The sequence below is a fragment of the Geotrypetes seraphini genome, chromosome 5, assembly GCF_902459505.1.
Source record: "Geotrypetes seraphini chromosome 5, aGeoSer1.1, whole genome shotgun sequence".
NCBI lineage: Eukaryota > Metazoa > Chordata > Amphibia > Gymnophiona > Dermophiidae > Geotrypetes > Geotrypetes seraphini.
Genome location: NC_047088.1, coordinates 100,403,964 through 100,430,902, shown reverse-complemented (window position 1 = coordinate 100,430,902; position 26,939 = coordinate 100,403,964). Strand labels below are relative to the sequence as shown.

General features: G+C 45.6%; 1 protein-coding gene across 8 annotated transcripts in view; it reads right to left on the bottom strand.

Annotated features, from left to right (window-relative positions):
• FBXL19 (F-box and leucine rich repeat protein 19) overlaps positions 1 to 26,939 on the bottom strand; it is a 192,920-nt gene that overhangs the window by 97,464 nt on the left and 68,517 nt on the right. For all 8 annotated transcript variants that reach the window (XM_033945294.1, XM_033945289.1, XM_033945287.1 and 5 more), the window contains 2 exons: positions 24,767 to 24,910; positions 12,932 to 13,018 (listed from right to left, as the gene is read on the bottom strand). In XM_033945294.1, coding sequence (XP_033801185.1) covers positions 12,932 to 13,018; positions 24,767 to 24,910 — 231 coding nt within the window. The remainder of the gene's footprint in view (positions 1 to 12,931; positions 13,019 to 24,766; positions 24,911 to 26,939) is intronic.

Below are 26,939 nucleotides of genomic sequence, written 5' to 3'. Positions count from 1 at the left end.
CGCGGTGGAGAGGGGGAGCCAGGTTGAAGAGTTGCTGGCGAATCCTGAGACTAGGGCTTATTTTTGGGGTAGGTCTTATTTTCGGGGAAACACGGTACCTCTATCCTATTAAAAAAAAAACAAACTTAGTGAATGTGTGGAGATCGGACCAAGTGGAGATTGATTTATGTTTCCAATATAGCCAGAAGATATGGCTATCCTGATCCACCTAGATACAGTTGATTTAGATGCCAGTCTTCCCTGACATGCCACATTCGTAAGTGCGAAGAGATGATTAGAAAGCAGGAACTCATTGGTTGCCTCTAAGTAATGAATCAAAATTCTTAGCACATCCAGAACTTTCAACACTCTATCCACTTTCTTCACTTCCCTAGGTGTGAAGGGTGGAAGTCGCACCTTCTAGTTTATGTGAAAACTGGACACGCCCTTCAATAGGAAGGAGGTTTCAAGTTTCAAGTTTTTATTAAATGGAACCATTCGAATTGAGACACTAGATTCTGAGATTCGAAGAAAGGGCTCCCTGCAGCTCCGACACTCTTCTCGTTGACATCACAGCCACTAATAAAAATGTTTTAACCATAAGATCTATCAGGGACGCCTCCTCAAAGGCTCATACAGGGCCTTTGCAAAGGTCGCAGGACCAGATTAAGATTCCAAGAAGGAAAGGGATGGCACACTGGAGGGTGAAGACATAAGCCATAAGGCTCCCTTCAAAAGTCTAGAAACACCCAGATTAGACACCAATGTGCGCTTGCTAGAGTGTGCTCTGAAGCAGGAAAGTCCCGCTATCTGTACTATGAGAGAGCCAATCGCTAGGCCTTTTTCCAGACCTTCCTGCAGGAAGTCCAACACCAATGAAACTGGTGAAGCCACCGGGTCTGAGCACTACTGCACACCAATTCCAGAAACACCAGGCTTTTGCATAGGCCGCTAACATGGACTGCTTCTTAGACCTCAAGAGTGTGGAAATAACCTCAGTTGAATAGTCTTTACACCCTTAAAAGAGCCATGCTGTAAGACCAAAGCGCTCCGGATCCTCCACAGCAATGGGGCCCTGTGATAGAAGGCTCGGGTGCCAAGGAAGCTTGAAAACCTCGTTCTTCTGCAGACATAATAACTCTGTATACCACGGCTGCCTCAGCCAATCTGGAGCCACCAGCATCACTCGACCTAGGTGTATGCTGATCCTTCAAAGTATTCTGCCTACCTTTTGTAAAGACTTTAGCTTTTTCTGAAATACTGCCTGCCATACAGTATGGCACTGTTGCTGGGGAACCCATTCCAAAATGAATACAAAATATCCTGACAAGAGTCCATCCCATTTGTTTTAAAGCAAAAATGAGATATTTTGAGGCAGATGGAGGCTTTTAAATTCAAATTGGGAAATTTAAGATGGCTGCAGCAGCAGCGATTTTTAGCTCCAAAAATTGCCAGGGGGAGCTTCACTAAATTTTTTTTTTAAATAGCAATTTGGGGATTTTAAAGGTGGGGAAACCTATCTCTAATCCCAGAACCCACAAAAAACTGATTTTAGGGAACCCCACCCCCCAATTTGATTAGTCAGCTGTCAGCCTGTTACTCACTGTGAAATTCTGTGTGCTGGGAGCTACAACAATGGAAGCTGCAAACAGTATACAGCAGTGTCTCTCAACTGTGTGCCAGTCACATATGCAAGAGCAGGGGTGCCCAACGTGTCGATCGCGATCGACCGGTAGCTCAGGAAGGCAACATGAGTCGATCGCAGAGCCCATCCCGGGCTCTGTGATAGACTCGTGTTGCCGTCCCGATCTACCGGGCCTATCAGCCTTCCTCTCCCCGACGACAAAGACGCAGACGCCGGGCATTAGGCTGTTTTTGTCATTTCGGGGAGGGAGGGAGGGGGGGCGTGGTGGCGTGGCAGCGGCAGCAGCAACAGCCTGAAAAAGAAATTATCCTGACCCGGGTCGGTGTCATACTCCGGAACTTCTACCTCTTCCAGCAGCCCTCTCCCTTCTACCTGCTTCCGGCCACACCCCCTGCTCCGCGGCTCTCTTCGGCAACTCAGCAGCAGCGATCGACACAAGCTTCTGACGTCGGGGCCTACCCTCTGCGAGTCCCGCTTGTTTCAACTTCCTTTTTCCACAAAGGCGGGACTCGTAGAGGGAAGGCCTCGATGTCGGCAGCTTGTCTTGATCACCGCTGCTGACGAGTTGCTTAAGAGAGCCGCGGAGCAGGGGGGTTTTGCCAGGTGCAGGTAGAAGGGAGAGGGCCAGATGCAGGGCTCGTGGGTGAGGGAGCAGAAGAGAGAGAGAGAAAGAGAGAGGGGAGGGAAACAAAAGGAAATATTTCATACTGGGCTGGGCTGGAGTGGAGGGAGGGTGGAAAGATTCTGGCTACAGGGTGCATTAACAAAGGAAAAGGGGGGAAAGCTGAAAATGGAGATAGTGACACAAAGAAGAGAAAGAGTAAGCAGGACCTACTGAATAAGGATAGAGATACAGAGGGGACATGAAGAGGAGGTGAAATAGAGACATAGAAGTAATGCTGAAAAAGTGTGGGGGGGGGGAGATAAAGACATTGAAAGGGCAAATGGTGAACATGGGGTAAAGACAAGGACAGAGACAAATGAAGATTCTGAAAAAGTGGTGAGATAGGGATATAGGTGAGATGGACACAAAGAAGGGTGATGCTGGAAAATAAGTGGAATGGTAATTCTGACAGACACAGAAGGGAAATGCTGGATCAAGGAGAGATGGGGCTCAGGCTGGATGGAATGAGGAGAAATGCTTTGTTGGCCCGGAACTTCCTCTCCTAGTCAGAATTGACATCAGGGAGCGGAATGCTGGTCAGTGCGATGCTTCTGCAGGGAAAGCTTGGGGGCTGTTCCCTGATGGCGGTGGCAGCAAACCGAGTGGCTTGGGGGAGGGCACGGAGAAAGAAAGAAAGGGGGCAGACAGGGAGACAGAAAGAAAAAGTTGGGGGAGAGAATGAGGTCTGGAGGAGAGGAAACATACAGGAGGCTGAAAGAAAGGAAGAAAGATTGGATGCACAGTCAGAAGAAGAAAGTGCAACCAGAGACTCATGAAATCACCAAACAGCAAAGGTAGGAAAATTGATTTTATTTTCAATTTAGTGATCAAAATGTGTCGGTTTTGAGAATTTATATCTGCTGTCTATATTTTGCACTACGGCTCGCTTTTACTAAACCGCAATAGGGTTTTTTAGCGCAGGGAGCCTATGAGCATTGAGAGCAGCACGAGGCATTCAGCGTAACTCCCTGTGCTAAAACCTACTATTGTGGTTTAGTAAAAAGGGAGGGGGTGTATTTGTCTATTTTTGTATTTTGTTACTGAGGTGACATTGCATAGAGTCATCTGCCGTGACCTCTTTGAAAAAACCCGGAATATGAATAATTAACATTTTCTCTGCCTTTCAGTGTGCTTTGTGTTTTTTTTTAATTTTATTGTTGGTAGATCATTTTGACTTAGTCATTATAAAAGTAGCTCGCAAGCCCATAAAGTGTGGGCACCCCTGTGCAAGAGTCTGTCAATGTTATGAGCATCTGTGTGCATAAGGATACAACCGCCCAGACAATCATCATTCTTTGACATGATTGGTCCTTGAAAACTAACAGCACAGTCATTTTATTTTTTATGCAGTAGTTATTCTAACTTGACCAGCAAAGCAATCATGACTTTGATGATAGAGATGTTTAAATACCTACGTGGCGTAAATGTGCATGAGTTGAGTCTCTTTCAATTGAATAAGAGGGCATTGGATGAAGTTAAGAGGTGATAGGTTCCGGAGAAATCAAAGGAAATACTTTTTTACAGAAAGGGTGGTAGATGCATGGAACAGTCTCCCGGAAGAGGTGGTAGAAACAGAGACTGTGTCTGAATTCAAGAGGGCCTGGGATAGGCATGTGGGATCTCTCAGAGAGAAAAAGAAAGAAATAATGGTTACTGCGGATGGGCAGATTAGATGGGCCATTTGGCCTTTATCTGCCATCATGTTTCTAAGTAAGGCTTTGTTACTGTATGGATCTTATCTTTGCGAACTTGGATTTTCAGCTGTGACAAATTAAATTGAAAAAAAAAAAGAGAATGACTGCAGATGATGGATGATGAAATGCGTGTTTGCTTGTTGACTGTCGAGCTGCATTTTAAGTTAATTTGAACTCAAAAACAAGCACTTCCATTGCATTGATTAGCAATTCTATCTACTTTAGTTTCACCTTTGTTACAATTACCCATACATACTCGTAGATTAAAGAACTTTAAATAAATAGCTCTAAAATTTAATTTTTGTTGATTTTGCAACTTTATAATTTCAATTATAAAGTGCCCTGAAAAACACTTACTCCATTTAGTATGCCGGAGCTAAAAATGTTTGAAACACTGGCTTACAAGGAGAACCTCTGCCTCAACAAGCCTGGAATCTGGACTGCTTGTGTCCTCTGACTGCCTCTCGAACCAACAAACCAGCCAGAAAGCTCAACCCCCACCAGATCAAGCACAGGCACATAGAGGGAGGAATGCAGTCAGCCCCGATCCTAGAAAAAGCTGCCACAGAGCCACGCAGCCTATACTCAAGCCCACTGCGTACATAAGAACATAGGGCAGCCTGCACTAACGGTTCGGGGACTTAGGGACCATTCCCTTGGTAGCAAGGCTCGCTATATCAAGAAAGATATAGCAGCACTAGAAAAGGTTAAAGAAGAGCGACCAAGATGATACAGGGGATGGAACTCCTCTCGTATGAGGAAAGACTAAAATGGTTAGGGCTCTTTAGCTTGGAAAAGAGATAGCTGAGGGGAAATATGATTGAAATCTACAAAATCATGAGTGGCGTAGAACAAGTACAAATGGATCGATTTTTCACTCTGTCAAAAATTACAAAGACTAGGGGACACTCGAAGTTACAGAGAAATGCTTTTAAAACCAATATGGGGAAATATTTTTTCACTCAGAGAATAGTTAAACTCTGGAACGTGTTGCCAGAGGTTGTGGTAAGAGTGGATAGCGTAGCTGGTTTTAAGAAAGGTTTGGAGAATTTCCTAGAGGAAAATTCCATAGTCTGTTATTGAGAAAGACATGGGGGAAGCCACTGCTTGCCCTGGATCGGTAACATGGAATGCTGCTACTTGTTGGGTTTTGGCCAGGTATTAGTGACCTGGATTGGCTACCGTGAGAACAGGCTACTAGGCTTGATGGACCTTTGGACTGACCCAGTAAGGCTATTCTTATGTTCTTTAACATAAGAATTGCCATACTGGGACAGACTGAAGGTCCATTAAGCCCAGTATCCTGTTTCCAACCGTGGCCAACCCAATTCTCAAGTAACTAGCTAGATCCCAAGTAGTAAAACAGATTTTATGCTGCTTATCCTAGGAATAAGCAGTGGATTTCCCCAAGCTATCTCAGTAATGGCCTATGGACTTCTCTGTTAAGAAATTATCCAAACCTTTTTTAAAACCCTGCATTCTCTAGCTACAAATTCCAGAGTTTAATTACATGTTGTATGAAGAAATATTTTCTCTGGTTCTCTAAAGATGGCTCCAAAGACAGACTGTGAAGGAGGAAGGAACTGGGAGCATCACAATAATACCTCAGATTATGTCAGGCGCTGAACCAAATGACCCAGCTAAGGCTGCCAGCAGTGACAAAGTACTGTAGATGATGACAGATAAAGACGTGTATAGTCTATCTAGTCTGCCCAGCAATTTAAGGATTAGCCTAATGGCTAGTGCAGTGGTCTGAGTACCCGGAGGACTGGGTTTGATTCCCACTGTAGCTTTTGTGACTGTGGGTAATCACCTAACCCTTTGTTGTCCGGGGAATAAAATAAGTACCTGTATATAATCTGTAAGCTATTTTGATTGTAACCACAGAAAGGCAGTATATCAAATTCAAATTCCAATCCCATCCAAGATAAACTCATAGCATAAGGTTTGATGCAATACTACATAAGCATACTTGATCTTGATTTGTCCTTGCTATTTTCAGGGCAAAGAATGTAGAAGTCTGCCCAGCACTGGTTTTATTCTCAATTACTCATTTATCACTTGCATTTTTATATATTTTTCAATTTTCTATACCGTTAACCCAGTGGGCTCACAATCTATCTAATGTACCTAGGGCAATGGGGGGATTAAGTGACTTTCCCAGGGTCACAAGGAGCAGCATGGGTTTGACCCAGCTCAGGATGCTGATGCTCTAGCTTTAACCACTGCGCCACACTCTCCCCTGAATTCCATTGCTGGTTTTATCTTCACCTCCTCATATGGGAGGACATTCTATCTACCACCCTCTCTGTGAAAAAAAAACACACTTCCTGATGTTAGCCCCGAGTCATCCCTCTTGCAACCTAAATTAATGTCTTTTGTTTTACCACCTTACCATCTCTGGAAAAGGTTTGTTTGTATATTAATACTTTTCAAATATTTGAATGTCGATCATATCACCTTTATCTCTCCTTTCCTCCAGGGTATTACATCTTCAGGTCATTAAGTCTCTCTTCAAACACCTCGTAGCATAAAACCACAAACCATTTTCATCATCCTTCTCTGAACCACTTCAACTCTTTTTACGTCCTTAGCAAGATTCAGCTTCCAAAACAGAACACAATACTCCAAGTGGGGCCTCACCAATGATTCCTTTCTTCTGCTGGTTATACGCCTCTATATGCAGCCTAGTATCATTCTGGCTGTGACAACAGCTTTGTCACATTGTTTAACTACCTTGAAATCATAGTAACATAGTAGATGACGGCAGATAAAGACCCGAATGGTCCATCCAGTCTGCCCAACCTGATTCAATTTAAATTTTTTAATTTTTTCTTCTTAGCTATTTCTGGGCAAGAATCCAAAGCTTTACCCTATACTGTGCTTGGGTTCCAAATCCTCAGATACCATCCCCCCCAAGGTCCCTCTCCTGAGCTATGCTTGTCAATCTCTCACCTCCTATCTTGTATATCTCTTTTGGATTTCTGTACCCCAAGTGCATCACTCTTAACTTCTTCACATTAAATTTTAACTGATAAAACTATTTATGCCTTTAAGTCCAGTGTCTTTTTGAAGGGGTCAGTCACAGAGCATCTGACCTGTGAAGCACAGAAAAAGAAATGTTTTGCCTCACTTACTCATCTCAAGACAATATTCATCCCCTTCCAGGATGGAAAGAAGTTATATATAGCATTGGAGAATCAAGTATCAGTTCAGTAAACTCAAAACCAGATATTGAAAATCTTATGTACTACACCCTCAGATCACTGGAAAACAAGTTCACTTTCATGTATCAGAATGAAGCAGAAGAAAGGCAGAACAAACAGGATGACATTATTTGCACAGATTTTTTTTAGTAACCAGAGAAACTGCAGAAATAAGGGAGGTGCTGTGGGTGGAACATGCACATTTTACTTGGTTCAAGTTACTGTTTAAACAGAGCAAACCAAGTAGTACAAAAGAAGAGAAATGAGTGGCAACTCAGTTATCAAAACTGCATGTACCACTGTGGATAATGAATCTGAGATTCTCAGAGACACTGGGTGAGATGCAATGACAGAGCAGCTGAGGGAGGATACTATATACAAAGTTATTGGAGTGGATGATCAATTCTCCCTGACCCTGATAAACCACCTCTCCCCAACCTGTCCCCCACCCCCCAACAAAACAAGTAGCCTAGTGCTTTAAGAAGCAGGATGAGAATGAGGGAAACCAGTGTTCAAATCCTGCTTTTCCCTACTTATGTCACTTTTGCTTCAAACATACAGATGATAAGACCAGCTAGGCAGGGAAATAGCTTATGTACAGCAGCATCAGAAAGGAAAAGAGCTCCTTTGGTCAGCCCTGGAAGCATTCCCTCTTTCGGTATCTTGCCTCCTTTACAAAGCCACACTAGCATTTTTTAGCACCGGCCACAGCGTTAACAGCTTGGATGCTCATAGGAATTCTATGAGCATCAGAGCTGTTACCACAGCAGCCAGCGCAAAAAAGCTAGCGTGGCTTTGTAAAGGAGAGGGATAAACTTTTTCTTCTTGCTTTAAGAAAAAGTAGTATTGTAGATGTGCTAATATTTATAATGGTATATCTTATTTTCCATTTTTGTTTTATTTCTGTTTGTAAATTTTAAAGTGGTGATTGGTATTTGCACAGTAGTGCTGCCCAATTCAGAGAAAAAAAATTTCGATTTGATTTGGCCTATTGAGTTGATTTTTCAATTTGATTCCCTTTTCCTGCCCAATAGGGTGTTTTTTTCAAACTTCCTGGCAGGCTTATTTTGTAGCCTCTTCACCCACTCCAACCCCCTTTGCCCTCTCCAGCCCCATGCCAGCGCTGTAGTGTAAACAAAATAAACAACAAAAAAATGAGATTATGTACTTATCCTGGCAAGCTCTTTTCCAGTAGATAGGTGAGACATTCTAGACAAGTGAGTTGTGTCCCAATGGCCGCATGGCATATGCAGAAGAAATCCACTCCGGATTTTTTCTGTGACTCTGCTCTACTTCACTGGTCTCTCTGACTCCACCTGTAGTTAGTACCCAAGCACGAGAGCCACCTCATAGAATGGGAAGTAGAGACAGCCATGACAATTAAGTCCATAAACAACAGTTCTGCTCAAGAATTAATATGAAAACATTAACTGCAAACAGCCAACAAATGCATCAAAGGAGCTCAGAAACAACCCCTGCAGAAAACAGGAACATATATACAGATTCTTCCCAGGCCAAGGGCTGACTGTCATCCAAAAATCAACTTGGAGTAGCATAAACAGACTGACACATTAGACAGACGCAAGAAGGACAAGGCGGGAGTCTAGAAAGTCTCACCTATCTACTGGAAAAGAGCTTATCACACGGTAAGTACATAATCTCTTTTTCCAGTGCAATAGGTGAGACATTCTAGGCAAGTGGAACATACAAAAGCAGTCCAAAAAAACTAGGGCAGGCTGATTGTGCTGACCCTCAAGACTGAGGATCCAAAGGCACCACATCCATCCTGTAAAATTTGGCAAACGTGTGCAGAGTGGACCTAACAGCTGTCCTACAGATCACCTCAGGGGAGATTGTCTTAGCCTCAGCCCACAAGGCCACACTTCTGGTAGAATGCGTCTTAACAGAAACAAAGACTGCTTACCGCAAATAATGTGGGCTAATGAAATGGCCTTAAGTATCCATCTGGAAATAGTGGCCTTGGAAGTAGAAGCACCCCACTTAGAGGAATGAGTCAGCACAAAGAGATAATCAGAGAGACAAAATTCATTTGTGACCTCCAGATAACGCAGAAGGACTCTGTAAACATCTAATTTCCACAAGCCACTTTATTGGGATTATGACATCATTAATTCATTAATAAACATGCTCACTGTCTAATACCAGCTCTGGCAGGATACACATTTCAAATCTAGTGTACCATAATCACAAAATAGAAAATAAAATTTTTTTTCTACTTTTCATTGTTTTGTCATTTTATTATTCAAATCATGTCAGTCCCAGGCTCTGGTTTCTATTTCTCTTCTGTTAACTCACCCGCTAGAGTCTCTTGCCCATTTGACACTTTCTTCTTTCTCCATGCTCACCATCCATCTTCCATCTCTGTACCTTCCCTTCCACTGCCATATCCAACATTTCTGTTTCTTTCCCACTGTCTAACATCTCTCTCTCCCTGCCTTGTGCCCTGGGTAAAACCTCTCTATTTCCCTCTATGCAGCAGTATATCTCCCTTCCTCCCCTCCATTATCATGTGCACAATTTTTTTCTCCCCATGTACCATTTCTCCTTGCCCTCTACCTTATGTCCAATGTTTCTCCCTCTGTAGCATACACACACACACACCCCGTGCAGCAGCTTTCCATCCCTCCTATCCCCATGTGCAGCATCTCTTGACAACCTTCCCATCCCTCTTCAGGCCTCCTAAAGTAGCAGCAATGGTGGTGGTGGTGATGAGCTTGGCATAGGCAGCGTGCTTCTCGCAGCCTGCTGCCAGGGCTTCCCTCTGCTGCATCATTAGTGACATCATCAGTGATGTGGCAGAGGGAAGGTTCCAGCGGGGTAGGCCAGGAGAAGCCTGTTCACTGTGCTGCCTCTGCCAAATGTCAAGCCAGTCTTCGCTACCGCTGCTGCTACTTTAGGAGGCCCGGAGGTGTGTCAGGAGAAAAGGATTCACTGAATTGGTGAGTCCAATTTTTTAGAAAGTGAATCAATTTGACTGGCGAATCAGGCAACACTATTGCACAGTACTAGGGGATGTGCATCATTATTTCTGTTTCTGTGGTGTTGCATTGTATGTAGAATCTGACTTGGTAGTTCAGTTTAATTTTGGTCTATATATTTCTATTTTTAGCTTGTGGTTATTTATTCTTAATTGTGCAAAGGTGAATTTATGTTTATGTGTATGAAAAAGACATGGTTTTTTGTTAACGTTGACTGTGCAGAATCAATCTGTACTAATCTGCTTTAGTTTTACAATGAGCCTATTGATGTTATAGTGCTCACTGCAATGTTTAAGATGCTGCCTTTTTCTAGGTACACCCTTGTTGTGTTACTTGTGGATTATTACTAAAAATTATTCTTCTCATGTGGGGGGGGGTGTTAAAAAAAATGATTGGCCCTGAGTCAAATATGCAAGGCATGCAAGAGTGACTGTACTAATTCCAGGGATGGCCTAAAACCAGAGATGAGATACTATGTACAAAATACTATTATGGATCTGGATTGTCATGAGAAGAGATAGTGTGCAGCTTAGGGGAACTGATAAAAAACTCAATTTAATGTAATTATGGGTAAAAGTTCATTTTGAAGAACCACCAATATCACTGAAGTTGATGGTGCCTATGTTACTATACTGATCATATTTCTCATATGGAAACCAAAACACTAACTGGGGCAGAAGTTTGCAAACGTGTGTTAAAAGTGCAATACACATCCTCTCAATAATACAGAACATCCTGTATTATCAGTACTTTCAACACACATTATTTGACTATTGTGAACTTCAATGTCACAATTATGTAAGTCAGCTGAACACCTATGAATGCATAGTTCAATGTTGCACATTAAACTGGGAAAACACAAATGCAGAGCTATTACTGTAACCATAGTCTTTAATGCAAGATAATTAGCCCATGAGAATGGCCCATATCATTGCAGTTTAGTACATCAGCCTCTAGTAAACCCAAGAGTAATATCCACTGTATTATGAAGCATTATATGGAAGGAGGGACTCTCATTGAAAGGGTGGTAGACATTTCAGATTTCTAGCAGTTAAAGAATCCAGAACAGTAGCAAAATTCCTAAGATGAGGCCAATTCATCTAGAGACAAGGAGGGAAAGATAATCAGGAAAGAAATAGGGTTAGATACACATCAGGCTCCTCCTTATGCACATTCCTGCATGAACCACCATAAGATACATATCCAATAAACTGTGACCTTACACACCCAGATGTTTGCTTCGCTCACAAAAGGAGAAACGACTCAGCCTAGTTGATCCCTCCTATTGGAAACTGCGCTTAAGCGCTCCTACATCCAATTCCTTCCCAAACTGTGGAAGCCACTGCCCACACAAATCAGATCTCTGGAAAGCAGTGATAACCTTCTTCTTCCAATGGCCAACTGTAGTCCTGAACTCTTTATGTGGACTAGAGACTCCTTTGTTTCCACTTTCCAGGATATGACCTTGTGTCATTCAGTGTGAATCCCTCCATGACTGTTCAATTGTATGCCGCCTATATGTTATCGCTCTGTTCCGCCTGTTGTATGACTTCTATGTGTTATCACTTTGTTACTCCACTAATTGTTTAAAACTATGTATGTTATCTTGTGACCTGTCCTGAGCTTTCTGGGAAGACGAGATATAAATTGAAATAAATAAATAAATAAACCAAGGCCCAGATGCACAAAGCTCTGATATCACAGTAAAAAAATACCATGGTGGGATTTTTTTTTTTTTTTTACTGGTGATGCTCAGCACAATAGAATGCAAATTATATGTATGCTATTCATGCAGAGAATTGCCAGGAAAAGGGGGAAGAACTGTACCTAGCACTTGCTCAGAAGAGCAATTGCTAGGCACAGCTCTTCCTTCCTGTCAGGCTGCTCTCCTTGCTCCAATCAACTCAGTTGCAGGAGTCCCCAAAGCTGCTGCCAGCTTCAGGGCTTCCCCTGACATTCAGTTGTTCAAGGTTCCCCCTGCTGGCTCAGCCACCATCAACTAAGCCGGCAGGGGAAGCCCCAAAGCTGCTGGCGGTCTCAGGGAGTCTTGCACTCAATTGATCAGGGCAATGAGAGCAACTTTTTTTTTTCCAATGGGTGCCAGGACCCCCCTACTCCCTCAACCCCCCATACTTAAAAAATAAAATAAAATCAGCAGGAAGGATGCCCACTCTCTCCTGCCTCAAGGACCCCCTCCACTGGCCCAGGACCCCCCCCCCCCCCAAACAAGCTCGTAACCTTTAAGTTGAAAATCTGGTAGAAGGGATGTCCACTCCCTCTTGCCAGGAAGCCTGCCTCTTTAAAATGGCAGGTCTTCCCCTTCCCAGTGCATCCTGATAGGAAAGTAAGGCCATAGGCATCTGAGCCGGTCAGTGCCTGAGCCAAATAGTGCCCAAGCATGGATAGGGAAGTAAGGCTATGACAATTCAAACCCTGCCGTTAAAGTTTGCATGGTAAACAATACGTTTCACAGCTGTCCATTACATGGAGTGCTCATTAGAATACTAATGAGCTCCTTGACATGCATTAGAATAGGATTCTCAGTGGCTGCTATGAAGATCAGTAGCAGCCATGGAAAATCCTTTTGTGCATCGTCAGGGCAATATGAGACCCCCTGCTCATATAACTCTTCCGATTTAACTCCATCCTGCCTTGCTACAAACTGTAATATTCCAAAACCCCAATCCTGCCATGCAGCATCCCCAGCTATTTCAGTACTTGAACCAGGAGCACCTCTTGCTTACCTTACTGGACTTGCCTTCTTTTTTGCATTTTGGACATTCCCAGCAGTTGGGAATTTCATTGTTAATGATACCATCATCTTTCCCCATCTGAAAAAAAGAGAAAAACAAAGAAAAGTAGAGAGAGAAAGAGAGAAGAGAAGCAAAGTGAATTACATCTGTGCTCAGTTTAGAAGCAAAAACAGCCAGTTATCATCACACATTAAAAATGTAATTCTGATTTAAGAAGCAACTGCAATATACTCCCTGGACAAAGGGGGGTTTTCTGCAATGTTTCCTCATTTTCTTTTCTAGGAAATGTAATTTAAAGTGTCTCTGAGATTTCTTACACTTCATCAAGTCAAAAAGCAGCAACAAGAAGCAGGAAAAAAAGTTTCAAGATGCAACATTTTCAAGAGTTTCCAACCAAGAAAATTATGAAACTGAAATAAAAGTTTAGAATGATTAGGGTTCCAAGTTTCCAAGTTTATTTAAAACTTACTATCCCGCACCATACGTCTGGGAAAATCCGGACATGTCCTCTTTTTGGAGGATTGTCCAGGTGCCCAGATGGGTTTTTAAAAATGGGGCAAGTTTCAATGGCAAAGTAAAGGAGGCCGGGGGGAGGGGATCTGCCCCGGGCATCGTCGTAGTGGGGGTGCCAGCTCCTCTCCATCCCACTGCCGTGTGCATACCTTCCCTTCCCCCCTCATACCTACTTAGGGCCAGATACACAAAGCTCCCACACCATGGTAAAAAATACCGTGGTAGGAGCGATTTTTCTTTTACTAGCAATGTTTAGCTTATATGCTCTATGCTCAGCAATGCTCAAATTATATGCATGCTATTCATGCTCAGAATCGTGGGTAAAAAGGGGGAGGAACTTGCTCCTTCTCTTGCCTGCCCTGTCAAAAAAAGCAGTCTCTGCTCTTCCTGACTGCTGGTACAGCTGACGGGGGTAGGTGAATCCTTCATCAAGATGCACCGGAAGGGGGAAGGGCCACCATTTTGAAGAGGTGGCCCTTCAAGGCAGGAGGGAATGGGCATCCCTCCTGCCTGATTTTCAATAAAAGGTGGAGGAACTGACCTGCCCCCCCCCTAGCCCATTAGACCACCATGATTTTGTTTTGAGGTGGTGGGATTGGTCGGGGAGATTGTTAGGGGGGGGCTTAGTGTCGGGGGATCCTGGTTTGGGGATGCGTTTTATTTAATGCTGTTGTGCCTGTGCACAACACATGCACAACAGTTGCCGGTAATTAGCGACTGAAAACGAGGGGGAATTCCCTTTGGTGCATCGCTAGAAGAGCTCATTTAAATACTAATGAGCTCCTAGCAATGTATTTCCAGAGGATTCTGGGGGTTTGGGAAGAAGAAGGCATGAAAGTGGAGACCCAAGACAGCCCCTACCCTCACTACACCACTGGGAAGTCTATCCGGGTTTAGCCAGCTCTCCCTACTGCCTGGCCGCTGCACTGAATCTTCCGGCAGCCGTTGACAGTGGTAACAAGGTGAGCCTGCTGCAATCAGTCTGCCCCAGAAGCTGCTTCTATGCAAGTCCCGCCTATGCGGGCACAGGAAGTCGCTGCAGACAAGCATCTTCCAGGCAGGCAAACAGCAGCAGGCTCACCTTGTTGCTGCTGCCACACAAAGATTTAATGCAGCAGCTGTGGAAAAGGTGGGTGGGGGTGTCAGATCCCACTGGTCGGAGGTGTTGAAAGGAGAGAGGCAGTGTGTGGATTATCAGGTAATGACTAGGCTCTGTTGCTGTGTGATATACAACCCTCTTCTCCCTCATGACTTTACAAAAACTGGTAGTGGCAGCAGCAGAGAGTGATCATAGTGGGGGGTGGGTGGGAAGAATTTCATTTTCAGCCAATAGTGCGCAAGCATTTTCAGCAAATCTTGACTTCAGATTTTGGGTCAGTTTCAATACTAAATCGAAAAGCAAAATTCGGTCAGCTTTTAACCTGAAAATTATAGCGCCTACTTTTATGTGACATACACATGTTTTTGGAGGACATAGAATGGATGATGTGGGGGTGGCACTTACACAGGTTCTCTTATAAGATATATCCATAATCATAAAATCTTACTGGCACATATACACAGTTATTCCTGCCTAGAATAAGTATAACTTCATGCAGCACCTTTCCAGCACATGGGCCTACACACTGTCTTTCTAACACAGATGTCCCTGATACAAAATAATCTACCCTGCGATTGTTGAAAGAAAGATTAGGTTCTTACCTCTGCTAATCTTCTTTCTTGTAAATCCATACTTTATTCCAGCACCAGTGGGCTATTCCCCTCCACTCGCCATATCCTCCCTCCCTTACATACCTCCTCTCTGAGCATACTCACCAGTCAGTCTGAAAGCTGCCAGGAACATCTGTAGAGGATAAGAACAAGAGAGAGAGGGGTACGGGGACACTTCCCGACAAGTAAGTATATTCTTCTCACAGTTATAAATTGAAAACAGCAACAAGGGAACATAATCAAATCAGGATAACAAACATCAGTAACTTGAATGACAATAACAGTGTTAGAAGTAGAAACAAAATACACTGACAGAAGATAGCACCCTAACTGGTGACTCCCAAACTGAATGCTGACCCCATTCTGATGGCACTCTAATAAAAACTGGACAGAAACACAGCTTACCAGTATTTGTAAAGGCAGACAATCAGCAAATTAACAAGTATAGGGCGGGTTCCCGGAATAAAGTGTGGATTTACAAGAAAGAAGATTAGCAGAGGTAAGAACCTAATCTTTCGTTCTTGTACAATCACACTTTATTCCGGGATCAGTAGGACGTAACAGCGCAGACCTGAAAATTCAGGATGGGACTGATGAGCCCATTGCCAACACAGAGGCATCAACAGCAGCATCCTGCTTGGCCGCCACATCGATCCTGTAAAACTTGGGTGACTGTATGCAAGGAGGACCAGGTAGCAGCCCTGCAAATCTCATCCAGAGAAATAGCCAACGACTCTGCCCAAGAGGAGGAAAACCAGAGGATTGAAGGAGCCTGGACCCAGAGAGGGGGGCCTCTTTCCAACCGCCACCTATGCTGTGGAAATGGCCATGCGAATCCAACTGGAAATGTTAGCCGTAGAATCTGGCTTCCCTCTGTGGGCAAGACCTGCCAAGACAAGCAAGTGGTCAGAGAGGTGAAACCTCCAGATACCTCAATAAACTTTTGTGCATGTCTAAGGACCGCAACACCCAATCCTGCTCCTGCGAACCAGAGGAAGCAAAAGCAGGGAGCTGGACTTCCTAATTCACATGGAAAACAGAAACCACTTTCGGAAGGAACAGTACGCGGCATCACCGCGGAATCCATAATCCGCAGAAAAGGAACCCTGCAGGAGAGGGCCTGCAGCTCCGAAACCCTGCAGTCTGAGGAAACAGCCACCAGGAAGATCATCTTGAGCGTGAAATCCATCAGAGACACCTGCATTAGAGGCACATACTGAGAGTGAGCAAGATGGCTAAAAAGCAGATTAAGGTTCCAGGTTAGACAGGGAAAGCGCAATGGAGGCCTGAGCTGCAACGCTCCTCACAGAAAACGAACATCTGGATGGACTGCCAATGAGCTCTTCAGGGAAGGAGGACCCATACCCAAAAGCCCAGCAATCTGTACCCGGTTCAAAGCTACTGCTAGACCTTTCTTCAGGCCATCTTGCAGAAATTTCAGGACCCAAGGAATTGATGGAAAAGAAGGGTCCACCGGCCTCAGGGCACACTAGGCCTGGTAACACCTCCAAGCCTTTGCATAGGCCACCACTGAGGGCACCTGCTTGCTGTGAAGCAACATGGGGGTCACCGCTGAAGAATAGCCCCGGCTAGTCAAGGCCACATGCTCAAGAGACATGCTGTAAGACCAAAGAGGTCTGGATCTTGCATTGCAATTGGACCCTGTGTGAGAAGGTGAGAATGACAAGGGAGCCTGAGCCCCTGAACCTGCTGGAGCCAAACTCAGCTGGCATAGCATGGCCACCTCAACTAATCGGGAACCACCAGAATCACCAGACTCTTGTGGGCTGCTGTGCACCTCAACAGACGCCCTATCATGGACCATGGAGGGAAGACATAAAAAAGACCCTCCTGGGGCCAGGGCTGAACCACAGCATCTAGGCCTTTGCTTCCGGCCTCTCGCCGATGACTGAAGAAACAATCAGCTTTCTTGTTGGTTGCCGTCGCCATGAAGTTGAATGTGGGACACCCTCAATGATCCACTATGAAAACGAATGCTCTTCGAGAGAGTGACCACTCTTCAGGGTCTAGTGTCTGACGACTGAGAAAGTCTACTTGGACGCTGTCCATTCCTGTCACATGTGCCACAGACAGCACCACGAGGCGTCTCTCCACCCACCAAAAGAGCAGCTGAACCTCCACACTCAGAGGGACTCTTCATACCCCCTTGACGATTGACGTAAGCCACCACCGTGGCATTGTCCAAGGACAAATGGACAGCTCAATGATGGAGATGACCCTCGAAGAGAAAGGCCTGCAGAATTGCCCGCAGTTCCAGGCAATTGATCAGACATGCACACTGCTCTCGATCCTTTGGAACTCACATCTATCAACAAGATCACCCAGTCCGAGACCCAGAGCAGGAGACCCTGGGACAATGAGAGAGGACACAACCACCACACTAGACTGTTGTGCACCACCATCATTCAGGGCAGGGTTACATGTACCAGGTCTCACTTTGGATTCCAGCGCGAAAGCAAGGCAACCTGCAGTGGACATAGGCGGGCTCTAGCCCAAAGAACCACATCGATCGATGCCACCATGGACCCCCATAACCTGGAGATAGTGCCAAGCCGTCAGGACTGGAGTGGCCAGAAGATCCCTAATAACCTGCTGTAGCTTCTCCTGATGGGCAGACACTTTGTTCTGACCTGTGTGAAACCGAACTCCCAAGTACTCCAAAACCTGGATGGGCTCAAGGTAACTCTTTCTGAAACTGATCACCCAACACAGCTGTTACAGCAACGGTACCACCTGTTGGACTGCCTGACGCCCTTCGGACAGAGGTCACTCTGATCAACCAGTCGTCCAGATATGGATGAACCAGGATACCCATGAAGTGCAGATGGGCCATCACCACCATCATCACTTTGGTGAAGGTCCGGGGTGCCAACCCAAAGGGCAATGCCACAAACTGGAAATGTTGCCCCAGAATATGGAATCGCAGGTACTTCTGGTGGTCCAGGAATGTGGAGATCCGCCTCAGTCAGATCCAGGGAGGCTAGAAACTCCCTCAGTGCCAGCAATGCGATCACCGAGTGTACTGTCTCCATGCAAAATCATAAGAACATAAGAAAAGCCTTCACCGGATCAGACCGAGGTCCATCCAGTCCGGTGATCCGCACACGCGGCGGCCCATTTAGGTACTCCTGGTTGGAGACCCAGATATACCATAGCCCTCGCTATATATGATTTGCAAGAAGGTGTGCATCCAACTTGCGTTTGAATCCCAGAACAGTAATCTCTGTCACAACATCCTCCGGGAGAGCATTCCAAATTCCCAGCACGCGCTGTGTGAAAAATAACTTCCTGATATTTGTCCTGAACCTGCTGCCACTCAGTTTCAGTCTGTGACCTCTTGTCTGTGTCACATCTGAAAAAGTTAGCAATACTTCTTCTTGGTTGAGGGACTTTTAGGGCTGCATTGACTGCCTTGATGTCCAGAATTGGACTCCAATCGTTGGATCTTTTCTTTGGAACAATGAAGTATATTGAATATCTCCCAGAGCCTGAGTCTTGCTCCAGCACAGGTTTTATGGCTGCAATATCCAAAAGTCCGTGGACTGTGGCTGCACCTGAATCAACTTCTCGGGGCGGCTGGTAGGGGAATCCAGAAAATACTCGGTCAGAGGACAGAGAAACTCCAACTTGTAACCACCTCAGAGAACCTCCAGAACCCATCAGTCATAGGTGATATCCTCCCATTCTGCCAAAAAGGCTGATAACCCCCCCTGATGTGCAGAGGGGGAGACAGAGGCCAGGCATCAGAACTGTTTCTTGGCAGCAGTCACTAATAAACTTGCCACAGACTGCTGATGGCAAGACCTGCCAAAGTGCGGTCTAGCAGATGATGAGGAACGATGACCTGTGGAAGAGCCCAAGTACAGGCGAGAATGCTAAAAGGGACAAAAATTTGAACGCCCAGAAAAGTATGACCTGCTCCCAGGTAATGCTTTGGGTTTACAATCCTGAACACTGGCCACAAGGTCACCCAGACCGTTACCGAACAGGAGCTGATTCTTGAAGGGCAACTGGCTTAAAATAGCCTTAGAAGATGAATCACCAGACCATTGCCAAATCCAGAGCATCCTGCAAACCAAAACAAAATAGGCGCCAAGCTTGGCGAAAACATTCAAGATGTCGTACAGGGCATTAGCCATGTAATCCATGCCGGAGATGAGAAAATACAAATCCTGAAGCACCACAGTGTCAGGATCAAGACGCAGCTTGGAGTGGCATGCCTGAGCCATGAAAAAGGACGCCGTTTCCACTTTGACCCCAGCCACGGCCAAATTAAACAGACGCTTAAAGATAAAATCCATGCCTTGGTCCTGGACATCCTTCAGGACCACATACCCCCAATTGCTAGGAAGAGATGTGCGCTTGGTGATATGAGCCACCAAAGAATCCACCTTTGGAGAAGTAAAGCGCTTGTTAAAGCCATCCGCAATGGAATAAGGCTACGCCATGGCTCGAGCATATTTCAAGGGACCCTCAGAAGTCTCCTAGATATCTGTAAGAATCCAGACAACATCAAGATGATCAGGAAAAGAGGCAGATTGTGGCCTCTGGTCACTCATAAGGAAACATTCAGCAGAGACTGGCTGTTGCATCTGTAGCTGCAATGCCTATAGAGAATCAGAGATTAAATCCACAAGGTGTGCGGGTTTGAAGAACCTGCGCAGTGGGGTCCTCCCCGAAATCACAGGTTCCGCACTGGTCTAGATCCTGGAGATCCGCCAAATTCGCCATGTCTGTGGCCGCCGCAGAGCTGCGTTGTGAAAGTAGAGGAATGGAAAGAATGTCTGGCACAACTGTGGGCTGGTACACTCACAGGAAGACAACAAACACTGTGGTCCCTTGGAGCAGGGATCTCTGTGACCAACACAGAAGCTTGTAGAAGGGAAACAGGCAGGGATTTTTTAACTAAGTATGCCTGATAAAGCATGTGCAAAAATTCAGGGGGAAAACCATCCTCTGCGACAGGAGTCAACTTCTGCACTTCAGTTTTGGAATGTTTGAAAGATTTATGAGGTTTTTCACTGGAGCCACGCTTACGGTTCACCAAAATGCCGCCAGCACACTCCCCAGGGCCCCCTGACACCAATTTTGTGGGATTCAGGGCATAAGGTGTTTGAAGATCCTCTCCGGAGGTCAAAGGCACCGCATTCGAGCAAATCTCATCCCCCGCAACGTAGGTTGAACATGGCTGCGGAACCAGGTGTCAGGTCAAAAGCGCGCCGGGACAAAGGCGCGCCCAGACAATTGAGCGCAGCGCGGAGGCGCTGGGGGGGGGAACCTATTTAATAGACATCGCGCCGCATTGTGGGGGCATTGTGGGGGGTGTGGGGGGTTGTAACCCCCCACATTTTACTGAAAACTTCACTTTTTCCCTGTTTTTAGGGAAAAAGTTAAGTTTACAGTAAAATGTGGAGGGTTACAACCCCCAAACCCCCCATAACGCCGGCGCAATGTCTATTAAGTAAAGTAGCAGGGTTCCCCCCCCCAGGCTCCCCCGTTGGAGCCCTAAAAAAAGTAATTTAGAGCGGCGCGCGCCTCCGCGCTGCGCTCAATTGTCCGGGCGCGCCTTTGTCTTTCACGCTGTTGTCTATGAACCGCGGAACCGACAGCCATTCATCGCAAATGAGGCATGAATCCATCCCATCCTACCCTGGGGAGGTCATCTATGTTGTTTTCTTTCAAAAATGAAGCTGGCAAATATGAAAAATAACTTTGAAATCAAATCTGGAAAAATTCACAATAGCCCAGGAAAACCACAAAGAACCCTCAAAAACAAGAGATTTTAGGATTTTACGGGGGGAGGGCATAAGATATGCAGGAAAACCACTTAAACCCCCTTTTTAAAGACACCCCAAATCTCTGATTCAAGCTGTTAATTTGCTCTCACATAACCATGTGCTCACAGGAGAAACTGAAACCTTTTACTCACTGTGCTGAATGAGAGAAACTGCATGCAGCTAAACAGCTTGCAGGGAGATCTTTTGCCTCAGTGAACTGGAAATCTGGATTTCAAGTCTTCTGACTGCCCACTAGCCTGATCACCACAGCCGGAGACCTCCGCCACCCATGGACATGCCATGCAAACGCCTGGCGGAGGGACGCAGTCTGGCTCCAATCCCAGTTGCACCTCCACGGAACCGTCTCAGCCTGAGCTACACCAGCGGACAAGCCTGGGGTGAGCTACCTTCCAAGGGAAAGGTCCTGGAGCCCCAATCTGATGTGCAGACTGTCAAGGGGGCTTACTGATGAGCAGGGAACCCCCCCAGAAGCAGATGTTTTCCAAAAGTCTGCAATCTCCCAGTCAAGCATGTCCCCTTAGGGATCCTCCACAGCACGAGGGTGAAAACCATGAACAAAAAATACTGAAAGATCACAAAATAAAACACGAGCAGAAAAGATGAGCTCCTACAGCCTGGCTTTATAGTGTAGCGTGATATTATCTGCAAATACCACTTTGTCATGTTACCACACTCCATACACAAAATAGTCTCTCTTTCTTTCTACTATCCACCGTCTCTCTTTTTCCTTCTCTTCCTTTCTTTCAAGGTTTAATAAGTATTTTGTATAGAGTTTATTATAGTAATTGCATCCTTAGTAGAATATGTGCTGTTATCTTATATTCCCAATTATTATATTTAGTTTTGTTGGAGGTAAATTAAATTTGCTTGAGATTATGGACTTAAAGTAAAGAAACTGGGATTCTGAAAAGTTTGAGTCCAGCCCTGCTGCTAGCCATCTTATCCAGATGTTGTGCTAAATGTACCTATTACAAAAGAAAGGACTGAGCCATTTTACCTTCAGACTGTGTTAAGTACAGAACAAAGACATGGCAAGATGCAGAATAAACAGAAGCATGGCTGGGTGTACCAGTACCCCTGCCCCACCCCCAGTATACAAGAAAATTTAATCATGACTTCACCGAGGACAAGACTACCCTGCTCTATGATGATTGGAGGTGATGCCAGAGACTGCCCCTGAATTTTGAACTACCCACATCTATAAAGACCTCTGCCTTCTCTCTTCCTCTTTTCCCTGGATCACCATGCTGCAACATCATTCTCTCTCTGCTTCTAGGCCATGTGCTTGGCCCTACCATGCGGCCTCCATTTTAAGGTCTAGTCACATCATAACTTTTTGAATCCAGATAAATTGATCCTTCTGCTTTAATAATAATTTTGTCTAGTGTATCCTATTATCTTTGTTTAAAAATCCTATCTGTAACTGCTTTACAGAGCTAAGTTTTAATCAAGCGGGCTAATTTCCCCCATATTGATATTTCTTTATCATAATAAAACCCTAAGCGCGCATGCACACTTACAACTTCGTGATCCCTGCCTCCATGATCTGTAGCTCCATGGCAGTGTTCAACACGTTCAGCTGGAGCCTGCAGCAGTTTGTGTGCGGCGAACCCTTTTCCCTTTGCTTTAGTTGCGGCAGATGGCAGCGGACTGGGGGGGCAGGGGTGTGTTTGAAGCGGCGGTAGGCCAGACGGTAGGTAGCAGCAGCAGGGGCCGGTAGGGTGGGGGGAAGGCTTTGGTGTTGGAGGGAGGCAGGCAGGCTTTAGCGTGGCAGATAGGGAGGGAGGGAGGTAGGCTGGCTAGCTTCGGGGGAAGGGGTGGGACAAAGGCTGGAAGGCAGTGAGGGGGGACATAGGAAGAGGCACTGAGGACACTAAGGACATAAGAAGGAGGCACTGGGGCACTAAGGACATGGGAAGGAGGCACTGGGGGCACTAAGGACATAGGAAGGAGGCACTGGGGGCACTAAGGACATAGGAAGGAGGCACTGGGGGCACTAAGGACATGGGAAGGAGGCAGTGGGGCACTAAGGACATGGGAAGGGGCACTGTGGACACTAAGGGCATGGGAAGGGGCACTAAGGACATAGGAAGGAAGCACTGGGGGCACTAAGGATATAGGAAGGAAGGAGGGAGGGAATAGAAAGGGACAATTGTTGGGCCTGAGTGTAGAAAGCGGCCAAGGAGAGAGAGAGAGACAGAAAAAAAGAAAGACAGACAGACACATCTACTCTGGCACCCGTTAATGTAACGGGCTTAAACACTTGTAAGTTATATTCCTCTCCTTGAGAGTGATATAGCTTATTGGTGGAGTTCCATCCATTTAATAATACAGTGGAACCTTGGTTTACGAGCATAATTCGTTCCAGAAGCATGCTCGTAAACCAAAATTCTCGTATATCAAAGTGAGTTTCCCCATAGGAAATAATGGAAACTTGCTTTGATACGTCCCCCCCCGATGCCAACGGCGCTGCTCCCCCACCGCTCGCAAAGGCCCCCCCCCCGCTCGAATTGGCACCTCCCCCCCACAAGAACAGGCACCCCCCACCTGACCAACTTTAACTCACCCCTCCGTCTGGCACCGGCACGCAGCCCACAGGATGTGCCGGTGCCACTTGAAGATCTTCTTCCTGCCTCTGCTGGCTTTGAGCATGCATCTGCGCATGCTCAAGCCCTTCTAATTCTCCCTCTCGCCGAGATCTCCGAGAATCTCGGTGAGAGGGAGAATTAGAAGGGCTTGAGCATGCACAGATGCATGCTCAAAGCCGGCAGAGGCAGGAAGATCTTCAAGCGGCACCGGCACGACCTGTGAGCTGCGTACCGGTGCCAGACGGGGGGGGGGGGGGGTTGAGTTAAAGTTGGTCGGGCAGGGAATGCCTGTTCTCGCGATGGGGGGTGCTGATTCCAGCGGGAGGGGTCCTTTGCAAGCGGGGGGGAGCGATGCCAGTTCTCGTGCCGGTGCCAGACAGGGGGTGAGTTAAAGATGGTTGGGCGGGGGGTGCCGGTTCATGCGGGGGGGGGGGGGGGCCTTTGCGAGCAGGGAGGGGAGCGATGCCGGTTCTTGGGGTGGGTGCTCGCAAATCGAGTCAACACTCAGTTTGTGAGACAAGTTTTACGAGAATGTTTTGCTCGTCTTGCAAAACACTCGCAAACCGGGTTACTCGCAAACCGAGGTTTGACTGTAATTTTGTAACAGTAGGAAGAAAAGACTGCTCAGAGAGGAGGTATGTAAGGGAGGGGGAGAAAAGCCTCTGAAGTTTCAAGCTGGTGGAGGGAAATAACCCACTGGTCCCAGAATAAAGTGGGATTGTACAAGAACACATTTTGTTCAAAGACTCCATTTCCAGAAACATTAGCAAAAAGACCAAATTCCCACAGATTATTTATGAATTTTTGCTTTTCTGGTTAAAGTGTAGAAGGATTTTGCTTTTGATCTTTATTTGACCCTTACGAGAATAAAAGGCCTTGCAGTGGTTTTTTGATTTTTTTTCATTAAATTTTTTACTTCTACAGGAGTTTTCTCCCTAGAGGCCAATTTTCCCTCCCAAAGTTTCAAGAAATTAAATCCTTAGGCGAACAAAAGAGATGAGTTATTTCTGATTTTATAAGCAAACTGAATTTTAGGCATTTTATTCTAACCCTTCAATGTGGCACTAAGTTATTAAGAGCTCATTTCTCCAATAAAGACTTGGCAGATAGTATGAAGGCTGGTAGAAGCTTTGGTTACAGGTATGGTTAAAATTACACAGATCTGAGGGTCGATGCTGGACAGACAGTTGCCTCACCTTTATGCACCTTGGGTGAACAATCTCATTGCAGATGGTGCACTCCATCAGTGAAAGGCTGAATTTCTCTTCTTCCTCCTCTACAGTCTCCTCCTTCCCAGCTTCACCACAGAAGAGGCACACTGCTGTGTGAGGGAGCACAGGCTGCCACCATTGTAGAGAAAAGGAAAAAAAAATTTTTTTGAATTCTTAACAGCGTGCATTTAAGTTCTTCTGCATTTGCATTCAGTTTACTTTTCATTCCATCTTTCATTTCTTTTATGCCCCATTTGTTACTTGCAATTTTACTGTAAACTTATTTGATGCTTATGGGGAATGGAAAGATTATGTTCTTACCTTGGCAATCTTTCTTATAAACCCACACTCTATTCCTGAACTTTCGGATGTCATTGTCAACTCCGCCTACTTTCTTCAGTTCGTATCAATCCCATCTCGCAAGATCTCTTGTAGGAAGCCTCATTTGCTTAATTTTGTTCCTCCTTTCTTACCTCTAGACTGCCCTCTAACTTTCAGTATGTGACAAAGCAGACAGTCATTCCTATAGAGGACACAGAAGAGGGAGGCGTACAGAGAACCTCCCAGAAAAACACATCTAATCTGTTCATATACAACAACGCAACAAAACATCAAATATTGGGAAAACAGAATAAACAATGAACACTAAGAACTCAGCCTGCACTAAAAGTGTGGGGACATATTACTGATAGTCCCCCTGAATTGGAGAACACAATATCCATAGACAGTATCCTTTCTAGAGCTGGACAAAGAAACAAGAAGTCCAATTTACCAGTACTCATTAAGGCAAACATCAAGCGAATCCGTATCTCCCAGGAAGGGCTTCAGGAATAGAGTGTGGGTTTACAAGAAAGAAGATTACTAAGGTAAGCACCTAATCTTTCCTTCTTGTACAACCCCACTCTATTCCTGAACTCTTGGGATGTAACAGAGCAGTCCCTCAAACCTAGGGAGGGACTAATGAGCCAGCTATCCAAAATGAAGATCTTGGTGCAGAATCCCTCTTGGTTGCCACATCTATTCTGTAAAACATTGTGAAAGTATGAAGAGAAGACCAAGTGGCGGCTCTCCAAATCTTTTCTGGGGAAACCATTGAAGATTCCGCCTATGAGCAACGTACGTATGGAGTGGGCCTTCACTGAAATAGGGGGCCACTTTCCAGCTACGATATGGGCAGAAGAAATGGCCATCTGGATCCATCTAGAAATGGTGGACTTTGATGCTGGTCTGCCCTTACAGACCACCCCAACCAGCATGAACAGAAGATTGGACAAACAAATCCATTTGTGATTTCCAAGTATCTCAGCAAAAATCTGTGCACATCCAGAGATTTTAACACTCTGTCATGTTTACTTGAACCCAAGGATGTGTAGGTTGGCAACTGCACCTCTTGATTGATATGGAAGTCAAAAACCACTTTTGTCAAGAAAGAGGGAACAATGCGCAGGGTCGTAATCTGAAGAAAGGGATCTCTGCAGGATAAAGCCTAAAGTTCACACTTTTGGCAGAGGTAATGGCCATCAAAAATACCATCTAGACAGTGAGATCCATCAGAGAAGCATGGTCCAGTAGCTCAAAGGGCAGATTTGCAAGTGCCCTCAGCACCAGGTTAATATTCCAAGTCAGAAATGGCTGATGCAGTGAGGGCAGAGTCATAGCACACCCTTTAAAAACCTAACCTCATCTGGATAGGCCACAAGAAAGCCCCATGTGGCTTAGGACTGAAGCAAGAAAGCCTGGCTCAATGCTCAGAGAGCTGACTGCCAGGCTCCTTTCCAGGCCCTTCTGGAGAAAGGTGAGTACCAGCAGGATCAATGTCGAGCTCAGGTCTCCACTCTTCCTAGCAAACTAGGTCTGGAAACACCACATGGCCTTTGCATACGCTACAACAGTCGACTTCTTCTTGCTGTGTAAGGTGGAAGCAACCACACCAGTTGAATAGCTCCTGCACACTAGAGCTCCACGCTGAAAAACCATGCTGTAAGACCAAAGCAGTCCTTATCTTGTATGGCTATTGGGCCCTGCGTGAGAAGCCGTGACAGGGAAGTTTGAGACCCTGATCTAGTTGCAGATCAACAAGGTCTGCATACCACAGGTGTCTCAGCTAATCAGGTGCCACAAGAAGCGCCCAACCTCGGTGCTGTTGCAAGATGTGAAA